The 27,429-nt window shown below is 39.1% G+C and overlaps 3 protein-coding genes and 1 long non-coding RNA gene across 8 annotated transcripts in view; 2 read left to right on the top strand and 2 right to left on the bottom strand.

Annotated features, from left to right (window-relative positions):
* The window catches only part of LOC123871404, a 383,067-nt gene that overhangs the window by 291,478 nt on the left and 64,160 nt on the right, over positions 1-27,429 (top strand). The gene's annotated exons all lie outside the window — the stretch shown is intronic.
* LOC123871362 (histone-lysine N-methyltransferase SETD1) lies at positions 380-23,565 on the bottom strand. Of its 4 annotated transcripts, none has more exons than XM_045915129.1 (30): positions 23,197-23,565; positions 22,813-23,049; positions 22,144-22,393; positions 21,633-21,821; positions 21,325-21,464; positions 21,207-21,236; positions 20,829-20,948; positions 20,018-20,105; positions 18,187-18,381; positions 16,802-16,920; positions 16,272-16,423; positions 15,524-15,663; positions 15,274-15,429; positions 11,083-11,245; positions 10,654-10,775; positions 10,105-10,311; positions 9,401-9,610; positions 8,823-8,938; positions 8,182-8,302; positions 7,341-7,422; positions 7,054-7,193; positions 6,648-6,766; positions 6,157-6,382; positions 5,630-5,762; positions 5,108-5,237; positions 4,632-4,917; positions 4,143-4,335; positions 3,582-3,688; positions 3,293-3,487; positions 380-2,814 (listed from the first exon to the last, which is right to left on the bottom strand). In XM_045915129.1, the coding sequence occupies exons 2-30, from the start codon at positions 23,046-23,048 to the stop codon at positions 2,641-2,643; spliced, it is 4,539 nt and encodes a 1,512-aa protein (XP_045771085.1). In that variant the 5' UTR covers position 23,049; positions 23,197-23,565; the 3' UTR covers positions 380-2,640. The 4 variants fall into 4 exon arrangements, with proteins under 4 accessions (XP_045771085.1, XP_045771086.1, XP_045771088.1 ...); XM_045915130.1 differs by having other exon boundaries at positions 23,372-23,565; XM_045915132.1 differs by lacking the exon at positions 18,187-18,381.
* On the top strand, positions 24,618-26,098 carry LOC123871395 (cytochrome b-c1 complex subunit 6, mitochondrial-like). Of its 2 annotated transcripts, none has more exons than XM_045915182.1 (3): positions 24,618-24,738; positions 24,824-24,921; positions 25,717-26,098. In XM_045915182.1, exons 1-3 carry the CDS (start codon positions 24,639-24,641, stop codon positions 25,888-25,890), a joined length of 372 nt encoding a protein of 123 aa, XP_045771138.1. In that variant the 5' UTR covers positions 24,618-24,638; the 3' UTR covers positions 25,891-26,098. The 2 variants fall into 2 exon arrangements, with proteins under 2 accessions (XP_045771138.1, XP_045771139.1); XM_045915183.1 differs by having other exon boundaries at positions 24,678-24,744; positions 24,830-24,921.
* The window catches only part of LOC123871364 (rabankyrin-5), a 58,149-nt gene continuing 57,769 nt past the window's right edge, over positions 27,050-27,429 (bottom strand). Inside the window, exon 21 of the mRNA XM_045915135.1 lies at positions 27,050-27,410. Coding sequence (XP_045771091.1) covers positions 27,281-27,410 — 130 coding nt within the window. The 3' untranslated portion in view covers positions 27,050-27,280. The remainder of the gene's footprint in view (positions 27,411-27,429) is intronic.

Genomic DNA, 27,429 nt, shown 5'->3' with positions numbered 1-27,429 from the left:
AAACTAATACGACAAAGTAGGTTTATGGCACTTTAATTGCGCCAATAGCAGTATCATCCTCACTGGTTTATATAAAAATCTTTACTTGATCCATCTTTACTGGGTCCAGTTTAAGAAATTAGCTCTAGTATCGACTATTAGGTACTCATTAATTAGTCGACCTGCCTTTCTGATTCTGCGTCAACGGGAAGTACCCTATTGATTTTGACTGGTGTTGACAGACAGATGGACAAACAACGAAGTGATCGCTTTATTCTCTGGAGACACGGAGACCTAAGTGTCTAGACGTCCACAAGCGGTCTATGAATATCTAGCCGCGTAATGGATCTATCACACTCATGATCAGTGTCGTCGTGAAACATAAATAAAAACATTGGAATGTATTGTTGGAATCTTTTATTTACAAACTTATACATTTACATTATATAGTAAGAAGTGCTTTTGGAAGGACTAAATCGTTTATGATTTTTGCTATTCTGTCAAAATGGGAAGAAAACTATTCGTCCTGAAATAACATAAGAAATGTACTTGATTTCTGTACTGCACAACAAATTTTCTGACAAACGGCAGAGATCTTTTTATTCACAATAATAATATACAACACAGAATCATACAGCGTGTAAAACGCGACATCCTACACCTAACGAATTATATCTTAGATTCAGTCAAAACTGCAAATATAATACAAGACTCATCATTTATTTTTAATTACATATACGAATTCATTGGGTTCATTGTTTTGATCATTAAAGTATAAGATATGCAGTTCCATAAAAATCTAGAAAAGTGTACATGTCGAGTTCATAATAAATAATTGACCAAAAAATAAGCAAAAATACATTTTCCTTCTATCTTTAAAACTTCTATACACTTGTGTTTGTATTTTTAGATTCTAATTAAAACAAATCGTAAGATTGTGGCTTGCTTACCTACTCGTACTAGCGAACTAGCCATAGGTGCACAATCGAGAGTAAGCATCATTTTTTCACGAACATTAGACCAGCATTTCTTGTACATTAATGATCATAGGTTTGTTATAAAAACAACATAAGAGATACATATATCACACACCACAACCACACAAAAACGTCAATTTTTTACATTATGTATATTATCAAAAGTAGAGGCAGTTGTATTACCAGGCTCATAGCCAGTCCTTGCGCTTTCTTTGCAGTGTTTGTTGGCGCTAAGTAGGTACTATGCATTTCAATTAGAATACCATCGGCAAAGTAACTCGCGTACTAGTCAAATTTAAATCACTATTAATTCATGAAATTTGAGTTTCATGATTTATATATATATTACAAACACAACACATAGCCTGCTACAATAAGTTGAGATTGCGAACAAAGTGACAATTCCATCACAAAATATCACGACTTCTGTTAATGGCGCACATAAAGATAAAAAGAAATATTTGCTCTAATGATTTAATTTAATTTTTTAATTTTTTAATTAAAATTCAACAGAATACCTATTTTGGATTGAAAAATATGAAATCATTTAAGAGAGAAAATAAGACACCTCAATAAAAAAAAAAACCATTTGTATTATTATGATATTTTGCACAATTTGATTCAATACACAATATTGTCTTTTATATTATTTTTATATTTTAAATCGTCATATTCCCATCTTGATATTGGGCTTAGTAAATTTAAAATATAAATCAGAAAATTATATTACAATCATATACAATAAACCATTTACAGTTAAAACAAAATTCGATTAAATTTGTTTAACGCCTGTATTAGGCAGCCCAGGCGGCTTGTTTTGAGAGCAGGCATGAATGCCGAACGAAAATGAACGTGAATTTTATTTTTTTACTAGATGATGTCCGCGTGAAAATAGGTTTGACAAAATCCCGTGAGATTTCTTTCGATTTTTCGGGATAAAAAACAGCATATTATGTCCATCCCCGGAATGCAAGCTCTGTATCAGATTCGGTCAAAATTGATTTAAACGGATCTTTAAAAATCCCATGTAAACCCTTTGATTTTCTGGGATAAAAAGTATCCTATGACCGTCCCGGGCATACAAGTTATCTCTGTATAAAATTTCGTACGGACGATTAACCGTGAAAGGATAGCATACAGACAGAAAGATTTTTGTATTTATAAATAATATTAGTAGGTATTTACTGGTTGCGCCCACGTCGTAGCCAATGGGTTTATGTCAATACAAAACTGCAAATTTTTCCCATATGAAAGGCCATAGTCATTTAGGATAGTGATCCCTAAGGATGACAAGTTGCGATTCTTACGCGAGAATCGCTGAGTTTCATAGTCCTTCAATCACAAATCAATCGACGTGTTTTTTTTTTTGTATAGATTTAGATACCCGACTTAGGCTACTTTTCATCCGCAAAACAAAGAATTCTCACAGGATTTTTAATAACTGAAATTCACGCAAACGAAGACGCGGGCATCAGCTAGTATTACATAAATATGATTTACCGTTCATGTTAACAATGTTACGTGACCCAAAACTCATTTGACCTCACCTCGCCGGACCGAACTACGTTAGACCGGCGCTTGCTCTCGCTATATCGGGTTGGAACATATCAAAGTTCAGAGTACAAACACGAAAATGATATCTAACCACAAGCAGCACGACGACACGAGCAGCGTACATCAGGCATCAGTTGAGGAAGCCGCGGCACTGCGGCGCGCCGCACAGGCACGGGATCTTCTCGTCCTCGAGAGGGAACTTGTAGTCGTACGTGATCTCCTCGTCCACTGCGATCGGCTGCTTCGAGTATATCACGATCTTCTTCTGCGACTCTATCGTTATTATCTTCGCGTAGCAGTTGGGCTGTTGGATAAAACTATAGTTAGCGCACTGAAGCACAATGGAGATGCATTCAGCGGACCAATCAGATTTTAACAAATCAACTCTCAAAAATCTGATTGGTCGACTAAACACATTCTCGCGCCGCTTCAGTTGACAGGTACCCTTCCTCACCAACGTCGATAAAATTTGAGCCTTGGGCTCGAAAACGGGCCTTAATTGCTTTGTATTAAAGGTCAAGTTTGTTCATATATCTACAGAAAAAGAAAAACAATTTCGAACTTTAATTGCAGAGGTTTAGGTCTATTTTACTCTGACGTTATCTAAATGTGACTAACGATTTCCGAATTTATTGGTGAAATGTAAAATCTCATACCAAGTACACTGTTCTCGTAATTTTTTGCACACGATTTGCGTGACTAATAAAGAATAAAAAATTGGAAAGAAAGAACAAGGATGGCCCACCACGATATAGATCAAGACCATAAGGAAGTATACTAACATTGCAGCTGTGGTTGATGAAGCGCGCGAGGTTGCCGCACTTGGTGGCGTCGATGATGGTGTCGAGGTCGATGCGGAACAGGTACGAGGAGCCGATGCCCGTCGCCTCGTAGTGCGCCTCCCGCACGTCCGCCACTATCGGCCGCACCATCTGACCCACGTACTCTATCACCATCTCGTCCGCTGCTATGGGCTCCTATAACGATAATCGTGGTCAATTAATTCATTCTTTAAGCACGTCACAACGATAGAAAAAAGTTAATTTAAGTTATTCAAAAAAAATATAATACCTGAGCAAAGAGTCCCCAATCGTGAATTCCAGATTTTGCAAACTTGAGCTGCTTCTTTCTGAACTTCAGTTGATTGAATTTGAGAAGATCCGAGTCGGTATCCAAACCTGTATACATATCATTTTATAAATGTTTCAAAAAAAAAAACAGATACAAGAAAGCTATTAAATAAGTCTCATCCAAATCATCTAGATCCTCTAGTTTATCGGGAAGTTAGTTTAAAATAGACAAAACCCACAAGAAAGCGAGTTAATAAAAAATGCATAGTAAAATAGAATAGACTATACAATAAAATTCTAAAAACCATTAGAGACATTGACTTGAGTCAGTTTGATGTAAGATACGTGTATTTAAATTAAAAGTTAAACTACAACTTAAGTACTTACAAGTTAGGCTTACAAAAATATGCCTTTACACAATAGCCGAATTTTTAAATTCTAAACAATAGATTAAATTTTTTTGAATTATGTAAGTTGAAACAATATTTCTAATAGAAAATTCTCATTGTAAAAAATGTTTGAACGTATGAAAATGTTAGAATGTAAAGAATTGGAGTAGTACCGAAGGCGGTGAGCAGACGGCGCTGGTTGGAGCGCGCCTCGCGGGACAGCAGCTGCATCTTGGACGCCTTCTTGTCGTCGGGCGGCGCGGCGGCCAGCGCGGTGGCGCGCCCGTGGTGGTACTTGTACTTGGCCTTCAGCCGCGCGTCCATCTTGTAGTAGCCCTCCGTGCGCGCCGACCCGCTCGAGTGACCCTGCGTCAACACATGTATTGCATGCACATTATGTCGGTCAAATTGCATGAACATTATGTCGGTTAAATTGGCCTTGGCGGGTACTGTTAGCTGATTTGCAGTTGAATACGTTCGTGTCTCTGCCCAGCAACAACGAATGATACAGAAAACCGTGGGAATTTAGTCTGTAAGAGTCCGACCTAACCCCCGCGCCTCCTCGAGCGCAGAGGTGTGTATGAGGATTTCCTCACGTAAAAAAAAGGTCGGTTTGGATTACATCGGTCCTCGGTGTACAGCGCGTCGTACGCACGGCTCACCTGCAAGTCTTCGTAGATGTTGGTGTGCCTCTTGGACTTCTTCCTGGGCGGCGAGTAGGTGAGGTCGGTGGGCGGGTGGTCGACCCAGTGCGTGTCGTTGAGCCAGTAGCCCTGCGCGTCCTCGGCCAGCAGCGCGTCGTAGGCGCGGCGCAGGTGCTCCACGTCCTCGCGGTCGATGCCGCGCGTCAGGAACTCGTACATGACCTGCAGCTCCGCCATCATGTCGCGCGGCTTGAACGTCACGCTAGAGTACAGCTTGTTGTAGTCTTCCCGAGGTTCAAACAACCTGCGCCAAAAACATACTTAGCAATCTCTGACACGTATGGAGACGTCACAAGCCGTACCGTGGCGGTCTGGCGTGGCGTTCTTCGATTGTGTTACAGCCACAACGCAGTAATGTATCTGAAGCTTAACTCATTAAAGGAAAAAATATATCTGGAAAAAAATTATGTTAAAGATAGATTTTGTAAACATACTTATTCTGTATCTCCGCCAACTTTTTGACTTCATGTTTTCTCTTGTATGGTTTCTTAGTCTCTTTCTGTTTAATCTCAGCGAGTTCAACGCGCGTGGATTCGATATCCGGCTCTGCCATCCAGGTATATCCTGTTTGAACAAAATAAACATTAAACATGCTAGACCAAAAGTGTGTTTAGACGACTCTACTCGATTCATATCAAGGATCTTACAACCATCACACGCTGCGACGAGGTTTTTAACAACGAACAAACTAGATGTCACCATAGGATCTTCTATTTCTCGCCATAGACCCTCAATCCACTTACGAGGTTTTCTCGAGGGAATTCTATATACAAGTTCCAAGCTATAACGGTTGGATCAGCTGGGATGAACCCTTCATCTTCAACCGTAACGAAGTTCTTCCTTTAGATTTTTGCTATACTCGGGGAGTGTAACAAAAATCTAGAGGAAGAGCTTCGTTACAGTTCAACACATCACCTAGTCCCGTACAAAAGAAAAGAATGAAGAAGGAGCCTTACCGTGGTCATGCTGCAGATGGTTGGGCGCGTGCGCGCGCGGCGGCGGGCGGCAGTACGAGTGGTCGAGCGCCACCTGCGACGCCTGCGACGCTTGCGACGCCTGCGAGTGAGGTGATGACGAGTCCGACAACGCCTGTCGGTGAATAATATCCATTGAGTAATAATCGTAAATAATATAATCACCAATAAATAGTATTAACTTGTGTCAATGTGAATTTGTCGCCTACTTTTAAAAATTGAAACTTGTATATATAGTATATATACATATCTCTAACTATGTTTAAAACAGGACAGAGAAACTTTAGAACTTTAACCCCTTTGTCAACGTTAAACCTTGTGTCCAACAACCAACATTGTTCAACTACAATCAACTGAAAATATGCAGTCTCAAATAGGTCACACCCCTTTTAAATTTTCATCAGCAACTGTGTCTCTTGCCTGTTCTGGTTAATAGGAAGAACATTTCGAATCAGTGGTTAATTTGCCTTGACGATTCTACACCATAGAGAAGACAATAATTGACTTACTTCCTTTATACCGTTAACACTGGGCGCCGATTCCGTGTCACTGAGCGACGGGAGTCTCTCCTTCCTATCCTTAGGTTGCTCCTTCTCATCCTTCCGCCTCTCTTCATGTTCCCCTTCTGACGTGATCTCACCTTCCTCTAACTCTTGGGGTTTGCTCTTCTCCGGAGATTTCAAGTGATTTTTGACGGGACTACTTCTAGGTTCTTCTTCTTTAGGCTCTGGTAAACTGTAAACAAAATAATTTCCATAAAATATACGAATTGAGAACCTCCTCCTTTTTGAAGTCGGTTAAAAATGCCATAAAGCTAAAACTTTTTTAACTTTTGGGGGAGTTACCTTTTTACTTTATTTATGCGAAATTTCCGAAGCGGTCTTGATGAAATTTGGCACAGAAATGGTTAAATAACACAGGTTATTTATTATCACCAAAAAATTTAATTGTAGGCAAAGTTTAAATTACAATTTTCTTAGAATATATATTTAGGACGTACCTTGTGTCAGGCGGTTTTTCGGGCGGAGGTCCAGCATCCACCTCCATCGTCTTTCTCTGTTCTTCCAGGAACTCTCGCTCGATCTGCTCCATATATTCTGTGTTCCGTCTTCTTCTCTCCTACAATATAAAAAAAAGTTGAAGATGCATTTTATTAAAACTGAGTATTTCAGTCAAAATTATTACTACCTCTTGTTGTATAAAAAAATTTACTGTTCTGTATAGGCTCTCTCACAATACATTTATATCGACATATCAGATTATGTACGAAGTTTAATTCATGCTACTCATAACTAAATAGAATAGCGTTTCCAATTCATCTTGGTTTGCGTGATCTGCGCGCTAAAAAATACATCGTAATCCCTTAAGAAACATACGGTAAATGTTAGTAAAATTACTATGTTTACCTGGTACTCTCTTTCCTCTTCTGAATCGGAATACACACGATCAAGTAACACATCCCGGGGCTCTTCCTCTGGGGAGAGAATCGGCGAGCCCAGCCGGTCGTCCATGTCCGACGCTTCCACGGGAGGTATTGGAGTTTTTTCTATAAAGAAAGTCACAGAATCTACAATTTAAAACCTAGAAATTAACTAAGATTGTAACATATAGATCAAACTGCTGGGTCTAGGAAATTAAGATGTATGTGGGTTGTCCCACCAAATAAGTATTAAAAATGAGAAATGTATGATACCTCTTCTTCTTAGCTCTTCTTCGCTGTCCGACGATGACGAGTACACCTTTCTTAGCCTCTCTTTGTTCGGTATGACCTTGAACTATAAATAAACATATTGTTAACCCCCGACCCAAAAAGACGTGTGTATCTGTGTATCTGTGTATCTGTCTGTGGCATCGTAGCGCCTAAACGAATGAGCCGATTTTAATTTAGTTTTTTTTGTTTGAAAGGTGGCTTGATCGAGAGTGTTCTTAGCTATAATCTAAAAAAATTGGTTCAGCCGTTTAAGAGTTATCAGCTCTTTTCTAGTTTTCTTGTAGAAAAGAAGGTTAGATAACCGTTAGCTTCATAATATTATGTCAATAGACAAATGTCAAGCTGTCAAGATAGACGTTGTCTAAATACATAATTATTTACTGAAAATGATGTTTTTCAAAACTCAAACTTTGGATCGTCGGGGGTGTTATAAATTTTTAATTTACACTTGTTTACTAGTTGCAATTTGCGTTATAGTGCGCGCAAAAGAAGCAGTCCACTATAAACACTTAAGGTCGATTGAAGCTGAATGAAGAAACAACGGAATAAATCATTTAAAAAATCTTGATACTCTTAAGCCCTGCTACGGAATAAATCCAAATAAATAATCTATTTTAGTAACTTAATTTAAAGTTATAAAAAAATTGATACTATCTAGCTAGTAGCTAGAGAGGAGAGAGAGAGAGAGAGAGAAACGTTTGTTAGCAGCAGCGCTGCGTAAGTTAAAGCGCACTTTATTGCTTCGTCACAAGACTCGCTATTAGTATTCTGTGGTGTATGAACTGGTATTAGACGTGTATGTGAGTGATAAATCGGATCTTACCTGCGCCGCGTCCAGTTCGGGCTCGGAGTCGTCGGTGTCGGAGTAGATGCGCGGCGCGGGGCCCTTGCGCTCCGACTCCGACCCCGACCACGACGACCGCGACGACGACGACGACGATGACCTGACCGTTATGATGCTCAATTTAGTAATATAAGTATATTGCGGGCTTCAGAGGCGCATTTATTTTATTTATTTATTAGACGATGTCCACAACTCCCTCGGCATGGTTATAGGTTTTTAGGGTTCCGTACCCGAAGGGTGTCAGCGACACTTTACTAAGTCTAAGCTGTTCGTCCGTCCGTCCGTTTGCCAGCGGATTGTATCTCATGAAGCGTAAAAGGTAGAGTTGAAATTTTCACAAAATGTGTATTTCTATTGACGCTATAATAACATTTAATCATAATAAATTCAAAGTGGCCATGAATATTAAAAAAAGTGTTATTTCTTGTATAAGGAACCCTTCCTGTTGGTTCGAACTCGCACTTGACGGATTTTTAAAACCCCGTCAAAACTCTTTGATTATCAGGGTCAGACTTTCGGTTACTCGCGTCTTATTCGCTCGATTTGAAAGTCCCCCTTTATGCGAATGTTTGCCCATTAATTCCAATTATAAATCATTATTTATTTATGAAAAAACCAACCTCGAAGAACTGGTGGACTGTCGTCTTCTACCCGTCGATAAATACGATCCCGTGGTTCTATTTCTCGGACTAGAAGGCAGTTCTTTTTCTTCGTCAGAGTTCTGGACGATTTCCTCCTACGAGAAAAAATCCAAATAGTTTAAGGAATTGTTACTTACTTTTTCCAGCTGGATGGATCAAACATAATACTAAGCAATAATTCTGAGGCATCAGTCTTTGGCGCGGTGTATACAGAAGTGGTAAAAACTGGAGACGTGGCATGGATGTATCTACTCCATAGACTAGAAGAATCAAGTTACACACAGCGGATAAAAGTTAATAGTCACTTTAGTTGTACAAGTAGCTGTAAACTGTCGACTTATTTCTCTGTGTAACGTCAAATCCCGTAAAAATATTACATTGCAATATATTGTACATTAAATCTCTGAAATAAGCAACCGCGGAATATCTTATTGGTAGGAAGGGCATTCGGAACCAGTGCAAAGCACTTGTAAAAGTTTATTTGAATAAAAAACGTTTCTATTTTCAACACTTCTGTTTTAGCCACGCCTTGGAAAGTGCTCAGTTTACTAACTTACCTGGTCACTGAGACGCTTAGAAGAATCCTCGTCCATAACAACGGGGGAGGGGATTTTTCTCTTGCGTCGAAAACTGGGCATCTTCGGTATAGCCGCGCGCAGACCCAGACCTATGCCCATGCTGTAGCCGCCCAGATCTAGCCCCAAGTCTCGGGATTCCATTATTGATTTTATCGAATCCACACTCTCCTCTTTTTTATTGGAAATATCCTACAAAAAAATATTAGGATGTAATGTATATCTGGAAATAAACATGACGTACAAGTAGACTTACAAAAATTGGAACATCTTATTGACCGAATCCTGAAACATCTTTAATGTTATGTCCTCTCCACGATGAAATCAGAAATAAGAATATCCGTAGGAGAACCAGAGTAACCGACATGGCTCAACCGGTTGCGAAGCTGAAGTGGCGATGGGCAGGGCACATAGTTCGAAAACCGAGAAAAGTTGTGATCCCAAGATACTAGTTGTACCGGAAAGCTTCCACTAGGTGAACAGACGACATCACACGAGTCGAAAGATTTAGGCGGCGCAAGACCGCGGCGAGTGGTCATCCCTACAAGAGATCTATGTCCAATAGTGGACATCTATTGGTTGATGATAGTGATGGTTTCACGGACTTTTAATGTGTCAAAAACAATAAAATTACACATGCACTTCTTGAGGAAGCGTTTCAGTTTTCTAGAATACAGAAGACTCACTTGAAGTGGCTGAGTGACGTCTTCTTTCTGGGTCTTGGTGCTTTGCCTGGTCTTTCTGCTCTGTTCATCCCACCACATTTCAAAGTTCTTAAACGCGGTGCTTTCGATCATCTTCTTGTTGAAATCTTTCTTAAGGATCTGCTTCAGTTCCGTCGTGACGCGTTCTATTACGCTGTTTATTGTGGGGAAGTGAGGGTTGTCGTGCTCCTGGAAAAAATATATTTTAATTCTAGTTTTTGCTCCAAATAGTTTATTTTGAAAATTGAATTTATTTGTTCTGTATACTCTAGTTACTACTATTTCTTAACTTTATTTAAGAAATCAATATGAGTTATAAATTTTATTTATTTTAGCGTTTAAACTAACCATTTATTTTGTGCAAAATGTGTTTATTTTACAGTACATGTATTTTGGTTATAAATTAAGTTTAGTGCAGAAGTTGCCTTAGATAAAAATTCTTTCTTTTCTTTTCTTTATTTTGATTCAACCAGTGGCTTCTGGGGTAGAAATATATCCTCGAAGGCACAAACCGCGTCATCGTCTGTATACCTGTCTGTCGGTGGGCTGCGCGGGCGGGTAGTGGTGCGGCAGAAGCGGCGGCGCCGCGAACCCGCCGGCCGGCCCGTACGCCAGCGACATGTCCGGCACTCCAGGGTATGGCGCCGGGTAGCCTACGATAGTATTACAATAGAAACACAGAGTAAAGATGGTATATTATTACCTAACAGAGGTTCGACGAAGCTGTCTAAACAGTCTTGCTCGCTTATATTGACAACAATACACGCTGCCTATAGCAATGAAAACTCACATATATATCCGATAAAAGTCTGTTCTAAGAATTATAATTGGTAGATTGACATTTTTACGTTGCAGTATCCAAATATAACAAAAAGTCAGTTAAGAGTTTTTTTTTGCAAAATCGACAATGTTCTACAATTATAACGATGGCAACATTCTTATCCTATTGCGAAGGCTTACCTGAGGTGGGCCAGACTGACTGGAAATACGGGTGCGGGTGCGGGTGCGGATGCGGATGCGGATGCGGGTGCGGGTGCGGCGCGGGCGGGTACGGGTAGTACGCCTCCGCAGGCACTTGCTCCTCGATCTTTGCTTCCGTCGACGACAGCGACGATAGCGACATCTGGGATATATGATTTACTACTTTATAGACTTCCAAAATACCGTCAATTACTTTAATAACTATAAGCTCGTATAAGCACAAGCCGCGAAATACGCCAATCCATATTGTCACTGATTCAACACTGACCAGTTGATTCAAGCGAACGAACACACCGGAACGAGCGCGTGCGCACACGTTCGTTTTATTGAAGCACGAAATGTAACGCGCATGTAAGCGCGTAATGTAACGAGCGAAAAAAACGAGTCTAAAAACCACCCTTAGGATGCCTGGCAACTGAAGCAGAGCTTAGCAGCACGTGTTAGAATATTATCAATCAGATTCATCATCATCATCATCATCAGCCTGTGGACGTCCACTGTTGGACATAGGCCTTCCCTAAAGAGCGCCACCACACCCGGTCCTCAGCCTTCCTCATCCAGCCACTTCCCGCCAGCCGCTTTATATCGTCGGTCCATCGTGCTGGAGGGCGTCCCACACTACGCTTGCTTAAACGCGGTCTCCACTCAAGGACTTTCCGGCTCCAACGGCCATCGCCTCTACGACAGGCATGGCCTGCCCACTGCCACTTCAGCTTGCTAATAGTTTGGGCTATGTCAGTGACCTTGGTTCTCCTGCGGATCTCCTCGTTTCGGATCTTATCCCTCAGGGAAACTCCCAACATAGCCCTCTCCATAGCTCGCTGAGCAACCTTGAATTTGTGTACAAGGCCTTTTGTCAGTGTCCACGTTTCAGCACCATAGGTGAGGACGGGAAGGACACACTGGTTGAAGACTTTTGTTTTCAGGCATTGAGGAATTGACGATGAGAAGACTTGACTTAATTTCCCAAAAGCTGCCCAACCTAGCCGAATTCTTCTGTTGGCTTCCTCGTCGAAATTGCTTCTGCCTAATTGGATTATTTGGCCAAGGTAGTTGTATTGTGAAACAATTTCGATGCCAACATTCTCGACGCAAACGGGTGTCGGGACAACGTGCTGATTGAACATAACCTTTGTTTTGTCCATGTTTATCCCGAGACCGACACGTCTGGAAGAGCGGCTTAGGCTACACAGCATTTCTTCGAGATCTTGCGGAGTTTCTGCTAAAATAACCACGTCGTCGGCGAACCGTAGGTGTGAGATGTACTCGCCATTAATGTTAAGTCCTCGTCCTTTCCAGTCCAGCGTTTTGAAGAGGTCTTCCAATGCATTGTTAAACAGTTTTGGAGATATTACGTCCCCCTGTCTAACGCCTCTTCGTAAGCTGATAGGTTTGGTCTGCTGAGACTGTATTTGGACGGTCATTGACGCAGAATCGTAAATACATCGCAGCACCTCGATATATCGCCAATCGATCTGGCATCTTTGCAATGATTCCAAAACAGCCCAAGTTTCGATAGAGTCGAAGGCTTTCTCGTAGTCCACAAAGGCAAGACAGAGTGGGAGATTATATTCTTCTGTCTTCTGTATAATCTGCCTTAAAGTGTGTATGTGGTCTACGGTGCTGTAGCCTTTTCGAAACCCAGCCTGTTCTGGAGGTTGGAACTCGTCAAGTCTTCGGGCGAGGCGATTTGTAAGGACCCTCGAAAACAACTTATAAACATGGCTCAAGAGAGAAATCGGCCGGTAGTTCTTCAACAGCTCCTTGTCTCCTTTTTTAAAGAAAAGGATTACTATACTCTTGCTCCATGCTTTCGGCGTTGTTCCGTTCATGATAACGTCATTGAATAACTCCTTAAGCTCTGTCAGTACAGGAGTACCTCCTGCACGTAGGAGTTCTGATGTAATGCCGTCATCACCCGGCGCCTTGTTGTTATTGAGTTGTTTGAGGGCTATTCGCATCTCACCAATGTCAATTTCTGGTATGTCTTCGGTGTAGTGGCGTGTCAAGGTCGCTCGTTTGTCGTTCGTGTTTTGAGCCACTTTAGGAGCCTGAGAAGAGTACAGCTGTTCATAGAATCGTTCGATCTCTTTTAGCACCTCTGGTGTGGAAGTAACCATCTTTCCTTCAGGGGTCCTCAGCTTTGTCAGGTGGCTTCTCTCAAGTCGTTTCGCAAACACTTTTGATCCTCGGTTTTGTTCAATTGCATTTTGAATATTGCGGGTGTTGTAGCGCCGGAGGTCAAATCGTATTTGCTTCTTTACACGCTTGTTCAGAGTATGCCACTCAGGCAATGCTGAGGATGTATCTCGTCTCTTCTCCATTAATTCCAGGGTATCTTTGGAGATCTTAGATACCTTTTTCGACTCATGACGACAATATTTGTGGCCCACTTCACGAACGACGTCAACGAAGTGCGTGAATCTCTGGTCAATGTCCAAGGTGGTTTCCAGCAGTTCGAACCTGTTTTTGAGCTCTATTTGGAAATTATCTGAGCTAAAGTTTTGGGACGATTTTGGCCTAAGAGCCGACTTCATCAGACGGTTCCTCTCTAATTGCAGATCCATACGCAAGATACCTCTAACAAGTCTGTGATCGCTGCCAGTGTTAAACCTACTGATCACTGAGACATCTTCACATATGTATCTACTGTCCGTCATGATGAAGTCAATCTCATTCCGAGTCACATTGTCCGGGCTATGCCATGTCCACTTTCTAGAGGGCTTCTTCTTAAAGAATGAATTCATCAAGAACAGCCCTTTCCGCTCCAAGAAGTGGACTAGCATTTCGCCCCTGTGGTTTCTGGTGCCAAAACCGTACAGTCCAATTTTCGATTCACCGTCTTCTTGTACTCCCACCTTAGAGTTAAAGTCCCCCATAACTACGACGAAGTGAGTCTTGGTTGTTTTATCCATGGCCATCGAGATGTCCTCATAAAAGGCCTCTACCTCTTCGTCGGAGTATGTCGACGTGGGGGCATAGGCTTGTACAATCTTTAGAGAATACCTCTGATTCAGCTTGAGTATAATATATGCCACCCTCGTTGACACACTACTAATCTCAACTACGTTATTGATGAGGACTTTATTGACCAGAAATCCAACACCACCTTGGGATGCCTGATCGCCTTGTCGATAGTAGAGCATATTGCCTGACTCTAGGGTTATCGTATCCTCCCCCTCTCTTCGGACTTCCGATAGTCCCAGGATATGCCACTTAATATTGCTCAGCTCCACTTCGATTTCAGCGAGGTGTTCGTCCGATCTCAATGTCCGGGTGTTATACGTAGCCAGATAAATACGCTTTTTGTGGTAGCTGTCCGAAACCCGGTGATTCTTCGCACCCCCTGCTCTACCGTGACCGCGTCCGCTACCGTGAACGGGAATAGTAGCGCTGCCGGGGACTGGGGGCCATTGTGTATTGCCGCTACTCATAGGGAGAAATGCCCATAATGACCACGCTGGGCAGGCGTGTTGGTCATCGCAGTGCTAGACTTGATTGCGTTGGTGTCGCTGCTGCCCGACATCACCCTGTGTAATTTGGTCAAGTCTAGTACCTGGAAATGGATATACCGCCATTTGTCGGTCGCCAGAGCCTCGTTAGTCAACCAGCAGGGGGCACCGCGTGCAGGTGAGGTTGGCTGTTGGAGCGCTGAGATGGAAGTGCACTCCCTTACCCCCCAGATCAGATTATTGATACACGAAAAGGTAAAATTATCACGTTATCTTTTATAATGGTTAATGTTATTAAAAGCTAACATATCTCCACTTCGGGGGACAGGTACCATAACGATGAAGTTGGGTAGGGCTGATGCGTGGAAGTTATGATTTTGTATCAGGCATTATTGTTGCTTAAGACTACTGTCTCCGAGCTCTATCCAATATGGAGTATATATTTGCATAGAGCCTCAAGAAAAAACATTTTTTAATTCGCTTAGTCGATTCTTCGAAAAAAATCTAATAAGATGACACAAATCATAACAGAAAGTATATTCGGGTTAGTTAAAAACTGTCCTTTCTAAATACATATAAGTTCATAATCACATAACTTCTGACAAAATCACAAAAGTTGTCCTCCACCGGCAATGCCATTTGTGTTATTTCTGCAATAAGAAAGCATCACAAACTAATATTACCTACTCATTATATTTTTATATAAAAAAGAACATACCTGGTCGTCGTCCAGATTATCCTGGTCCTTGTCGGGCGGCGCGAGCGGCGACCGCCGCGGCTCTCCCGACGTCAGCAGCTCGTCCTCGGAGGACGATATATCTGAACCTATTTTGTCTATTTGCGGGAACTTCCGGCGCTCCTCCTCTTTCGCCCTCTTTAAAATTGCATATCTTTAATAACTACTACTATACTACTACTAAATAAATACTCTAAATTACATAGTTATAAGAGAAAATAACACTTGTTACCCTTTCTATAGTCATCTTGAGGCATTCGAGATAGAACTCTCTACTGAGGTACGGCGACGGTGTATTGGACAGCGGCTCTGGATTTGCTTCTGTGGGTTGGTTGATGGATATTATACTCTCCCTGTCTTCACTGCCTGAACCTGTTTTAACGCAATAAAATTTATCGTAAGATTATGCTCATTCCTTCTTCTTTGTATAGCCGGCCCAGGCGTAGGAAAATCAATTCAGTTCCCGTTCACACACCATTAACATTGCAAGTTTTTTTGTATTCCTGCATAGGCAGTAATATCATTACGTAAATAAGATATAATTTAGGCTACAATGGGGCTGACGTGTCCGTGTCGGAAAAAAGTACCATAAAAATAAGATAATAAAAAAATAAAAAGTTTTTTTGCAGGATAAATGTTACCAAATAGTTTTAACTATATAAAAGGATCTATACTCGGAGTGTTGAAACATTTCAAATGGTTGCACACAGTATATTCACAAAATACGGCTATAGGTACCGAATGACTTAATATTTCGGAAAATTGTTGAAGGAAAGTCTTGTTCCATGTGCTTGACAATTAACATTCAAAATCTAAATCAAAATCATTTATTCAAAATAGGTACTATTGTACAATTTTTGCGTGTCTGATTTTTTTTTTAGATTGGAAAGATGATAATATAGTTGGGATAATTAATTACGTAATCTTAAAACTAAAGCTACGAGGGTTCCAATTGCCTTTAAACTAGATTCGTCACTAACCTTCGTCATCCGAAGGTGGGTTGTGGATATCCAAGTCTGGTATTTTTGCGGGTAAGCGGTCGTCGTCCTCTTCTTCCGAGGAGATGCCGAGGGCAAGGAAAGGCGGCGCCAACCCGCCGCCGCCGCTCGCACCTTTGAGCAGCATGGCGATCCTACAACATTCTCTTATTAGAACGGCTGTCTACTTAAAGCTGTGGCTGGTGGATCTGGGTAGTGTTATTCGTTTCCCTATGTGGTGTGTAGCAAAGAATGGCACTCTGCTGGTCGATCTGTTTTTCTGGTTTGGTTAGGGGGCAGTTAAGATATGATGGCGGCTTTAGTTCCGATTTTGGCCACGCGCCAAAAGAGCTTTGTCGGACTGTAGTCGGGCTTACGTCGACTAACCACGTGAGTACAACAAGGAACTTGTGTGACGCTTGCCATCCCGAAGAGGACAAGTAATCGGTTTTATTGATGACTGCGAACTTATATATTCATAATGGAAATCACGATAGTCAAAACGTTAAAATTGGAAAGTAAAATGATCGTACCTAGTATCCAAGTCGACATTTTTCGGTTCGTCGGCGGGCGGAGGCGGCTTTGCCTCTGGTTCCTTCACCGGAGCTGCTTCCAGCGGAGGAGCGGGCTCCTCACTTTTGCTTTTCACCTCCTAAGTGAACACTTTATTGGGTTTTCTACACATTTTTATAAGTACGTTTTTTTTGTAACTTAACAATTCAGGAGAAACAGGGATTTTAGAATTACAAATTACTAAAATAATTTGTGTTTTACGGCCACCAACATTACTAAGAGCTCTTCAAAATAAATTGCATAATCACGTTGTAAATAGGACTTTATAATGCGCTATTCGATTTCCTTATTATTTAAAATTAGCTTTCAATACAGGAAGAGATTTAATAGCTTTCAAGTCAACATAATATACATAAACCACAATACACACAACAAATAAAGCTATAGAACAATGCTGCAGAACAAGGTAACTACATTCTAAGCTGAGAAAACAAACACAACAAAGCATGCAAAAAGTAATGCAAAATCGACCAAAATATTTATTATGAAGTTCCTATAAAAGCATCCCAGTATCTTTTTTATTTATTCCTGCTAAAAAAGGAACACAAAGAATAATACACGAAGTGGGCATCTATCTGTTTATGAAATACTGATCTTTAAATTAATTTCAAATTCGTTTTAATAGATTAATAAACGGTACATATATAGATACAGGATAACGCGTTAGCTCATCGCATTGTATTTTCTACTATAAAGTATAAACTACTATATTAACATATTATATGTTTACCAGATATCTAGCACTATAATAACAATAAGGCTGTCTTCTCATCAGGGATGAGATAAGATGCGTAAGCAAAGGATGTATTTGAAATAAGGTCACTATATTATCATAGCTTAGCTCATTGGATTTATTCCACCGAAGTAAGTTATAAACATGAAGCAATCCATACATTCACACATGCCTCTCTTCTACACCTCCTCGAACAACCCTTGTGAGAAGACATTCTTATAAAATAAATATACATCGATCGTGCACCGCTACATAGTAGAAATTATGTACCTACCTACTCATAACATTAAAGTCGGTACATATAATATAAAAGTAAGACTTCCAAAGGTCGCGGCCGAAGCGAATGATGCGCGCGATGGCCGCGCCGTTGTTGACGCAACAATACTACAGAAAACTTAATAGTCTAAACTATGAACATGTATGGCGTTGGCCACGCGTTTGACGTGGGGGGCTTTAAGCGGCGCCATATACATATTTTCAATATATAGTAATATTAACACTATGAATGTATGGCGCCGTGCCGCAGGTAGCCGCGTCAGCACGACGCGTCCAAAGAGCTTTTCAATCGCTTTCGCCGCGACCCACGGAAGTCTATCTTATATCAAATCGAACCTTGTCGTTGTTCGTATGTTGCAGTGGCGGGAGGGGCGTGTGTGGCGTGTGTGGCGTGTGCGGCGCGTGTGGCGGGAGCGGCGTGCGCGGGGCGGGCGCGGGCGTGTGCGGCGCGGCGGGCGTGCGCGGCGCGCGCGGCGATGGCGGCGGCTCGCGCGCGCTCCACGCGCCCGGCCCGCTCGACGACTGCTCCGACTTCGCACCATATTAACCATACTTAGTAGGTCGGCCACATATAATGGTGCCTACAAAACTCCATCTTTGACGATCGTTTGTCGTTCGAAATGCGATTTTGTTGATCAATAAAGTTCTGTCACCTTCTTACAGATTTGCTTGGTTTTATCGATCTTTACTGTTGCATGTTGACGACCGCTAAATATCAAGGATAATATCGAGCATTACTTGTTGATTTATCGATCGACAGAAACGATGCACGCGATCGACAAAAATACGACGTCGATCGGGTAATACATATTTTTACTTGATTTTGTTATATCAAAAGGCCAGAATTTTTTGACGCACACTGGTCGACCTTGCTCACACCCCGCACAGTACTCCGACGAATCTGAACTCAATTCGCAAAACTCTGATGATCTATCTATGATCTAGATTTCAGTATAATATTTTAATGTGTGGAGGGCGCGCCTTCCGACACAGATAAGGTCTTGTGACGTCCGGTTGGCGTATATCCGACACACAACAGAAGTAAACGCACGATCTGGTGACATTTTGTCTGTCTAATAAAAAACACATAAGCAGACTGCCTTTCGGCACATGTAAGGTGATGTATAAAGACCACTTACAAGTTACACATCTTCTCGTTAGGAAGGGTATTCCGAACCAGTTTTAGATTCATTTGATAATAATTAATATAGGTCCATTCTACTACATTTCTGAGTTCAAAATACGCTCTATAGATATCAGCCTTGGAAGGCCTTTGGCTGAAAAATCGTCGACGATACAAACACTGTTTCTTGCTGCTTCTACTCGATATTCCACATTCTCAGATAGTAGATTAATTTGACTATTCTAAAGCGGTTTGAGCTTGTTTGAATTAAAACATCACAGCTATTATACACACTGTGCAGACAGTCGTATACAACCGCCATGTAGACTAATTTAAATAAAAAATATCATTTGAGTAGATAATAATCTTACCCGAATGATTTTTTAATGAAAGTCTGTCAGAGTGACTGTCGTAAAGGAGCGCATTAATTTCAAGTGTTAACATTCCTATATTATTGTTATTTGTTATCTACTTAATCTTGAATATGTTATTTTTGTTATAGATATTATGAAACGAAACCAACAGCTGCAGCAGTGCTGTGCACTTTTCCACAGTTTTTATCTTATTATGTACATAATTATTCTTACTTTTAAGTTAAATATCACTACTTCCATTTAACAATTTTATAGAGATTTTTGGTCCTATAAATGTTCAACAAAATATGAGAGCTCATAGGTTCAAAGCGAATAAGTTATGTCCAAAGCCGACAACTAGTTTGCCAAAATGAAGTATGTCTGTTAGGAAAAACAGAAAATCCATGAGAAAAGGAGCATAGGCACAATCACGCTCCTGTATGTTATGGATGATGTACAAGAATGATTTTATTGACACTGTCCAAAGGCAAAAGCAAACACAATTTTTGTTTAGCGACATAAAACAAAAAGCGGTTATTAATATAGCAGGTTCATATTACTATAGCATTCCAGTCCAGCAAACTAATCAGCGCTGGAAAATATCCTGGATATTTTTTTTTGCGTTGGAGGTTTGTCAGAAAATAGGTCCAATATTATTTTTATAATTATAGTGGTAAAGTGTGTGACTCACGTGCGGGTGATGGTGCGAGGCGTGCGGCGGCTGTCTCCAGTCGCCCCACCACACCGAGCCCGAGCCGCTGCTGTACCCATAGTTGTAGCTATGGGGAATCAATGTTTATGATTAAAATATTATGCACTAGAGGATGCCCGTGACTACGTCCGCGTGGATTTAGGATTTTAAAAATCCCGTGGGAACTGTTTGATTTTCCGAGAAAAAAGTTGCCCATGTCAATTGCAGGAACGCAAGCTACCTCGGTACCCAAATCGGTTAAGCGGATGGGTCTTTAGGAATCCCGCGGGAACTGTTTGATTTTCCGGGTTAAAAAGTAGCCTATGTCTGTCAAAAGGTAGCAGACAGACACACTATCGCATTCATAATATTAGTATGGATAAGAGTATTGATAGGATTGCCGTCGTAGCACTGCGTCTCGTATGTTCGCATGTTGACTATGAGAAAAGATCTGTATCACTGATTAGCAGTGGGTGTTTACCCAGGTAAACACCAAATGACCAAGGTGGTTCATTGGTATGTAAATTAAAAAAAAAGTGAAGTGCGAAAACCATTTTATGAAGCACTGGGTGTTTTTCCACATGTGGGCACCAAGCGCCCCAGGCAGTTTATTTATAAAGCACAGGGTGTCTTCCACACAAGTGAAAATCAAGTGCCCAAGATGGTACATGAAATGGATTGTGTTCAGTGACCTCACTTTTGTACTGAGTGAGGACTAGATCACTTCGCACAATTGAGGATCCGACGTCACTAGGTAAGTTAGTCCGATCTGTTAAATTGTATATTATGTATTGTATAAGAGTAGACTCACGGCGAGGGCTGGTAGTAGGGGTCGTAGGGCACCTGCGCTGGCGTGTACGGCAGCTCAGCGACGTGCGCGGTCGCGTACGTGTCGCTCGTTTCGCTCGTGCGCGCGTACCGCTCTCTGTGCCTGACGAGTTCACAAATACACCATAAAATACACAGACAAGAGAAAAGGAAATGGCCAATCAGTAGGGACTGCCAACACTCGTACTCGTAGTGAAAGTTTAAAACTATAATAGTTTCTAGCGCCGCGCCGGTGAATGTCACGGGACCGACTGAGCGGGGCCTAGTCCCACTCACTCCATTACCTTTGTTGGTATTTTATACTTATGTCTATTCAAAATCTCTGACTGATGATTTTAAAATTAATCCAAATATCATGTACCTTCTCTTACATTTCCTCTTGCAACGTTTGCTTGTAAAATAAAATGTTCAGTTGTAGGGATTATGTACATACAAGCTATAACAGCTATATTATAAGCCAAGCTTGAAACTACGCGTACCTATCTCTGTCTCTGTCCCTCTCAGTATCTTTGCCTCGCTCGCTCCGGTGTCGATGCCGATGCCTGTGCTCGCGCTCTTCGTCCGACCAGCGAGTGTTGGTGTCGTTGTGCTCCGCATCCTTGTGGCGAGGATAGGGCTCCTTGTGACAAAATTAGACATATTAGAATTTTAGGCAGCGTTTAAGTTCTACCCCAACTGTTAGCATCACCAATATTGTACCTACTGACTGCATACCCGTACTAATGAGGGATGTTAAAGCAGAAATAAACAAACTATGGGATGTGTCCACAAGCCGCGGATAGCTTACCTTTTCTGTCAACTTAGTTTCTTCCAATCTTTTACTAAGCGCTGGATCCAGTTTAGTAGCTCGAGCATCTTCAACTAAAATTGGAACCTTGACAACTGCAGGAGCTGGTTGAGGTTTCCTATCCATCGTTCTACCTTCAAACATTTCATGGCATTTTTTACCAAATGGATCAAGAAATACATCCAGCACCTGAAAATATGATTAGTAACTAGTTTTTTCCCAAAACTTTTGTTTTTGTGGATTACAAATTTAATTTTAGATCCTAGAGGTATCCTTTATTTTAATGGGATAAAACATGTCTGTCTTTCTTTAAGCTTTGTGCCAAAATAAATCTATTAACGATAAGAAGAAACAAGCAATCATAACACAAACATACTTTTGGATTTGTAATGTTATGTTAATGTTAAAAACTCTCCACTCACGGTGCAGTAAAATGAGTAAACAGGATGCCTATTTGTAATTAGCCTAGTGTATTTACTTGTCATATTACTATGATATAAAATTTACATACCTGCCCCATAACAGATTTCCCATTATATTTTTCAATACATATTTTAGAATGTTTTACATCTTGGAACACCACTCTTGCAAACCCTAAATGTCGATTTGTTATTGGATGATAAAATATTGTTAATTCCTCATATGGTCCAACCTTGTTTATCATATCTGATAAAAAAGCTTTATCAATGTTGTCATTTAGATTCCCAATTGTAACTTCTAATTGTGGTGGAATTCCTACATAATTTTTGTCTATTCTAAACCTGAAAAAAACAAAGTTTAAAATTCCCGCCAGCAAATGTCAAATTGTTATGTTGGCAACATTGATTTAATTGGACAATAAAAACAAAACATGATAACCAATTTTGGTTAGAATGTTATATTTTTTTCTAATTTTCTTTAGTTTCCAGAAAAAGAATATATTCGATAAGTAGAACTACATAGAAAACAAAACTAAAACATTCAATTTATGTGTTAAATCATCAAAATGACAACATAACCTATAATTACATTACAATTTCATTTTGTGGTTTTATGTTTTACTTGAATTGTTTACATCATTTAAAATTGCATTTAACTGTAAAAAAGTCCCTACACTTTTATGTAATTTAGGTATGATTATTGTTTAATATGAATATATTCTTAATTAATAGTGATTGTAGTGTAACAAAAAATATAGTACCTAGGAAGAGGTAAATCTGCTGGCTCTATCTTATTCCATATTCTGGATAATTGGGACCTTGGATCTCTGCATTGAACAGGCGGATAGGATGGATCTCCAGGGACAGAACCATCATATCTATACAACTTAGTAGCTCCTTTAACAAGAAGTGGGTCTATCAGCAATTTGTAGTTTTTAGGTGCTTTGTGAAGCACTGCATTATGACCTGGGGTTTTATGCTCCATCCCTCCATTCATTCTGAAAAAGTACAATGTTATAACTTTTAATAGACCTAACCTCAAACTCTTTCGAAATGTAAATATTTATAGAATATATATTAACTCTGGGATATTTGTTATTTTGTTAGATACTGAGAGAAAATAACTTATTTGATTTAAAACAAACCTGAAATGTTATAAAAACAATAATGGTAAAAAAATAATTTGCAATTTAGAAACAGCAATACAATGAAATCATATTGTGTTAGAAATAGCTAATACAATACAATACAATAAACATTTTTAGAAAGAAGCATTTCACTGAATTAACAACGCTAACGAATTAAAAAATATTTTTTTACAATAAGCACTCTCCATGGTGACGGCCACTCGACTAATGAAAACGTAATATTTATCAATTATAAAATGAAAAAAGCTTATCAATATTATGAAAACTTATTTATTTAGTTATAATTAACGTGAATCAATAATCTAGTATTATTTTAATTTATATAAAAATAAAGAACTATGTATTTAAATTTTAAAGGATGCTGATTTGACTTTGTACCATAGACCGCATAGAATATTTTTTAACTACCTAGCTTACGGCCTTGGGCTCTAGGCTATTAATCCAAACCTAAGAGCCATAGATACCAAACTACTGACTGTTTTTTATGGCTCTGGGCAACTGGAACATTCTTATTCGCACTCGCGCAATCAGCATGCACTGGTGCAATAGCGATGAGCTATTAATTATTTTGAAGAATAACAAAATCGAATTATTATTCGATTGTCGTCGATAACAATCGTACTACAATTATTGTATAGTTGAAAAATACTCGATTATTTTTCAATTGTTAGTTAGCGTACAAGTCGTACAAGTCTGGGACGAAGAAATTGGAAATCGAATGCAATTCATTTAGATCTTCAATTAGTTGTTCGTTACCGACCATGCATTCCACATTCGTACACTGTTGTATATCAATTCCTTAAAACCTGCATCAACCATTACAATCGCAATCGTTGTGATTGGCTGTTTTTATGGCATTCTTGTTGCAACAATACATTGTAGCCAATAGTGAGCGACCGTCAACTAAACAAAGGTGAATGCTGTCATTCGAACACAATCGTGCCGCTGATCAATGGATGAATCAATCAATCGATTGTCAACTTTTATCTGATTATTTTTTGTGAAGACAATTAAATCAACAATCGATTGTTGTTCGATCAATTCCATGGTTATTGCATCAATGATGGTAACATAGTTTACTACAATTAACGAAGGCGAGCTGGATAAGATGACGAGGAAAATAAATTCTAAGATTCCAGTGGTCCATGATCCATCCCGGCACTGGCCAGTAAAAAACATCACTGGCCAGCCTTCAGCCGGCCGTCTCGCCCATGGATGAATTGTACTGTATATCGGAGCCGGACAGTGAAAGGTACTAGGCGTAATTGTCATTTTTCATCTTTTTCCTATGTAGCTCTATGTAAACTTTCACCCCAAGTGTTTCATTAGTTTATATTGTATTTTACATTTTATTTTACATCGATTCCCCTTTTTAAACAAGCTCAAAAAAGCTAGAAGCCAGAGCCGTATAACTAGTTAAAAAAAATAGTATATTATCTATGGTGAATTTTCCAATAGTTTTCTTTTCTCATTTCTGTGATTTTTCTGCGAGTTCGTGTTGCGTCATCGGATCGATCTCAGTGAAATTTTACATAAAAAGTAATAAAATTACTTTTAATTGACGAATATTTTGATAATTAAACAATTAAAACACGATGATCAATCGATTTTGTTGTTATTACAGATTATATAATGTCCGCTAAAGTGATCCCGGTTGTGCAGGCGGAGGAGGCCGCGGAGGCTGAGGAGGAAGAACTAGTGGATCCTCAAGCAGAACTTCGAGTATGTGAACATCTTAATACTAAAACATAGTCTGTGCGGTTCGTTTGTACGTCCCATAAAAATATCATTCTGTTATCAACCTATTCATGTACTGTCTGCCCTATTCCTTTCTTGCATCACTACAGGCATTTTTTTAGATTTACTAATTCTGTTTCTTTTTGTTTCATCCTCATAGGTTTATATAAAAATTTTTACTTGAAAGGGTCTAGTTTAAGAAATTAGCTACAGTATCGACTAATTTGCGAGTAACTCATGTCAAACTCATTATTTTGACTAATTTCTTAAACTGAACATTTTCAAGTAAAGATTTTATGTAATCCTGTGAAGATGATACTGCCATTGTCAATTGTTGAATGAGAATGCAGTAAGCCTACTTTGTCATATTAATTTACAAATTGCGAAAAACCAAATGAATCCTCATGCACCTCAATATTATTATGGGCTATATTATTATGTTTACACCTCAAATGGGTTATATTATTATGTTTTCTGTTCTTTTTAGTTCAAGAAAAATGTTTTTAAGAAACCAAAGCAAATACTTTCTCTGACAAAGGTTATTTGTTAAATATGTTTTTTGTAAAAATATTGTTCTGTAGGAAAAATAGATGGTCATTCATAAGAGTAGATAAAATATGGAATCATTTGCACTATATTTACTGACATAGTTATTAATTTTTATTATAGTATAGGATGTAAAAATATTCATTGGGTATTTTTATCAGTACCAGTAGTGTAGTGGTTTTACTATTAGTTATTTTTTAAATTATAAAATCTAAAATAATTTTTTTTTTCTAGGAAGTATGTAGCCAGAAACCTGATGCACAAAATTTATGGGCAAAATACCAGGAGTGCAATGACAGAGTGAACTCCCGCTCAAACACTGCCGAGACTTGCGAGGAGGAGCTCATTGACTACATTCATGTCCTTGATAAATGTGTTAACAAGGACCTTTTCAAAAGGCTAAAGTAGATTTATGATTTCATCTTATTTTGAAATCCACCACTGAAGTTAGACAAATGTATTGTTTTGTCCCTTTGCCAATTATTATAAAAAAATTATAAAATATTATCTTTAAGGTGGTATGTAGGTCATTAGTAAATTATTTTACCAAGTAATAATAATGTGATCAGTGTTAAAGCTGTAAATGTTTTTTTGTAAATAAATAATCACAGTTCAATATTTGTTTTTAATTTTTAACTAGTGACTCACCACCAGCACCAACTTCTTACTGGTTGCTTGTCAGCACCTACTCCACCATACATTGTTTTCATATACCTTTTAACTCTTTATGCAGCGCATGCTGAAGCTCTCAAGTTGGATGACTTTTAAAGACTTGATTCTTGTGTAAGAATTGGTACTAGTATCTTATTTTTGCAAATGTTCATAAATTATTATAAGCTATAACCTTAGATAAATAATTCCTCTTTCAATCCTGGTGAAAAATGTCTGAAAATATGTACAGTAGTTTCAGAGATTAGCCTGCACAAGTAGAAACTCAGCGTTTTTATGTAGACATACCTGAAATACTGTTATGATTTTGGAGTAGGGTTAAAATACATATAAACACCTTTTCAATAATAAAATTATAATTTTCATAGAATTTAAAAATTTAGAATCAATTTATCCATAGCCACATTGCTGAATGAAGTGGCACATCAGTCCAACAAAATAAAAAACATAAGTTGTTTTAATACAAAACATTTTTTAAACAACAATAATGGAATGAAACAAATGCATTTCAGTAAGACATTAAGTAAGTATCTGTAAATAAATAATTCCAAAATATATGTTTGAGAGAAATAGTTCTACCATAAATGACTACAGATATTTTTTTGCTCAACTTTGTTTAGCTTCTAAAATTCTTCAGCATTTAACTTAATTGGCTAAACAATAATAATATTTATAAATTTTAACTTAAAGCTATAAATGTCAAGAAAAATAAAAAGCACTCTATGACTTTGGCATAGTAGATCTCAAAACTATTCATCTTACAGGCACTAATATTTTTGCAGCAATCACCTTGGAACATAACTGCACTATATGAAAATTTATTGAGGGTGTCTGTATAATTAAATTTAAATTAAATACTATCATATCACTATCAATCTAAATGAAATTATAAGTAAGCAAATTAAAATAATTTTTTTCTTTCATAACAGTTTTGTGACAAAATATTAAAATACAAAAACGCCTCATAATTTCTCAGACAAAATTTAGCCATTTACGTCATTAATATAATATAATAATTATAGCGTAACATTTCTCAAATAATGCAAAAAGCCACGTCTAATTTTATTATTACATTAATAGTATCAAATTGCTTATCACAAATTTCTAGCAAACTAATTTTCATCTTCCACTAACTGGCGCCAACTTGCAACACATTGAAACATATTTCACAGACTCTTTGTGGTTTGTTCATCCCAAACTTGAGAATAGGAACGTCTTGGTTGGAACATTGTTTACACAACATGCGCCCGCAATGTCGACTGAAAAAAATACAATTTG

Source organism: Maniola jurtina, chromosome 13 (genome assembly GCF_905333055.1).
Source record: "Maniola jurtina chromosome 13, ilManJurt1.1, whole genome shotgun sequence".
NCBI classification, from domain to species: Eukaryota; Metazoa; Arthropoda; class Insecta; order Lepidoptera; family Nymphalidae; genus Maniola; species Maniola jurtina.
The sequence above is the reverse complement of the archived record's forward strand: the minus strand, read 5'-3'. Positions and strand labels throughout refer to the sequence as shown.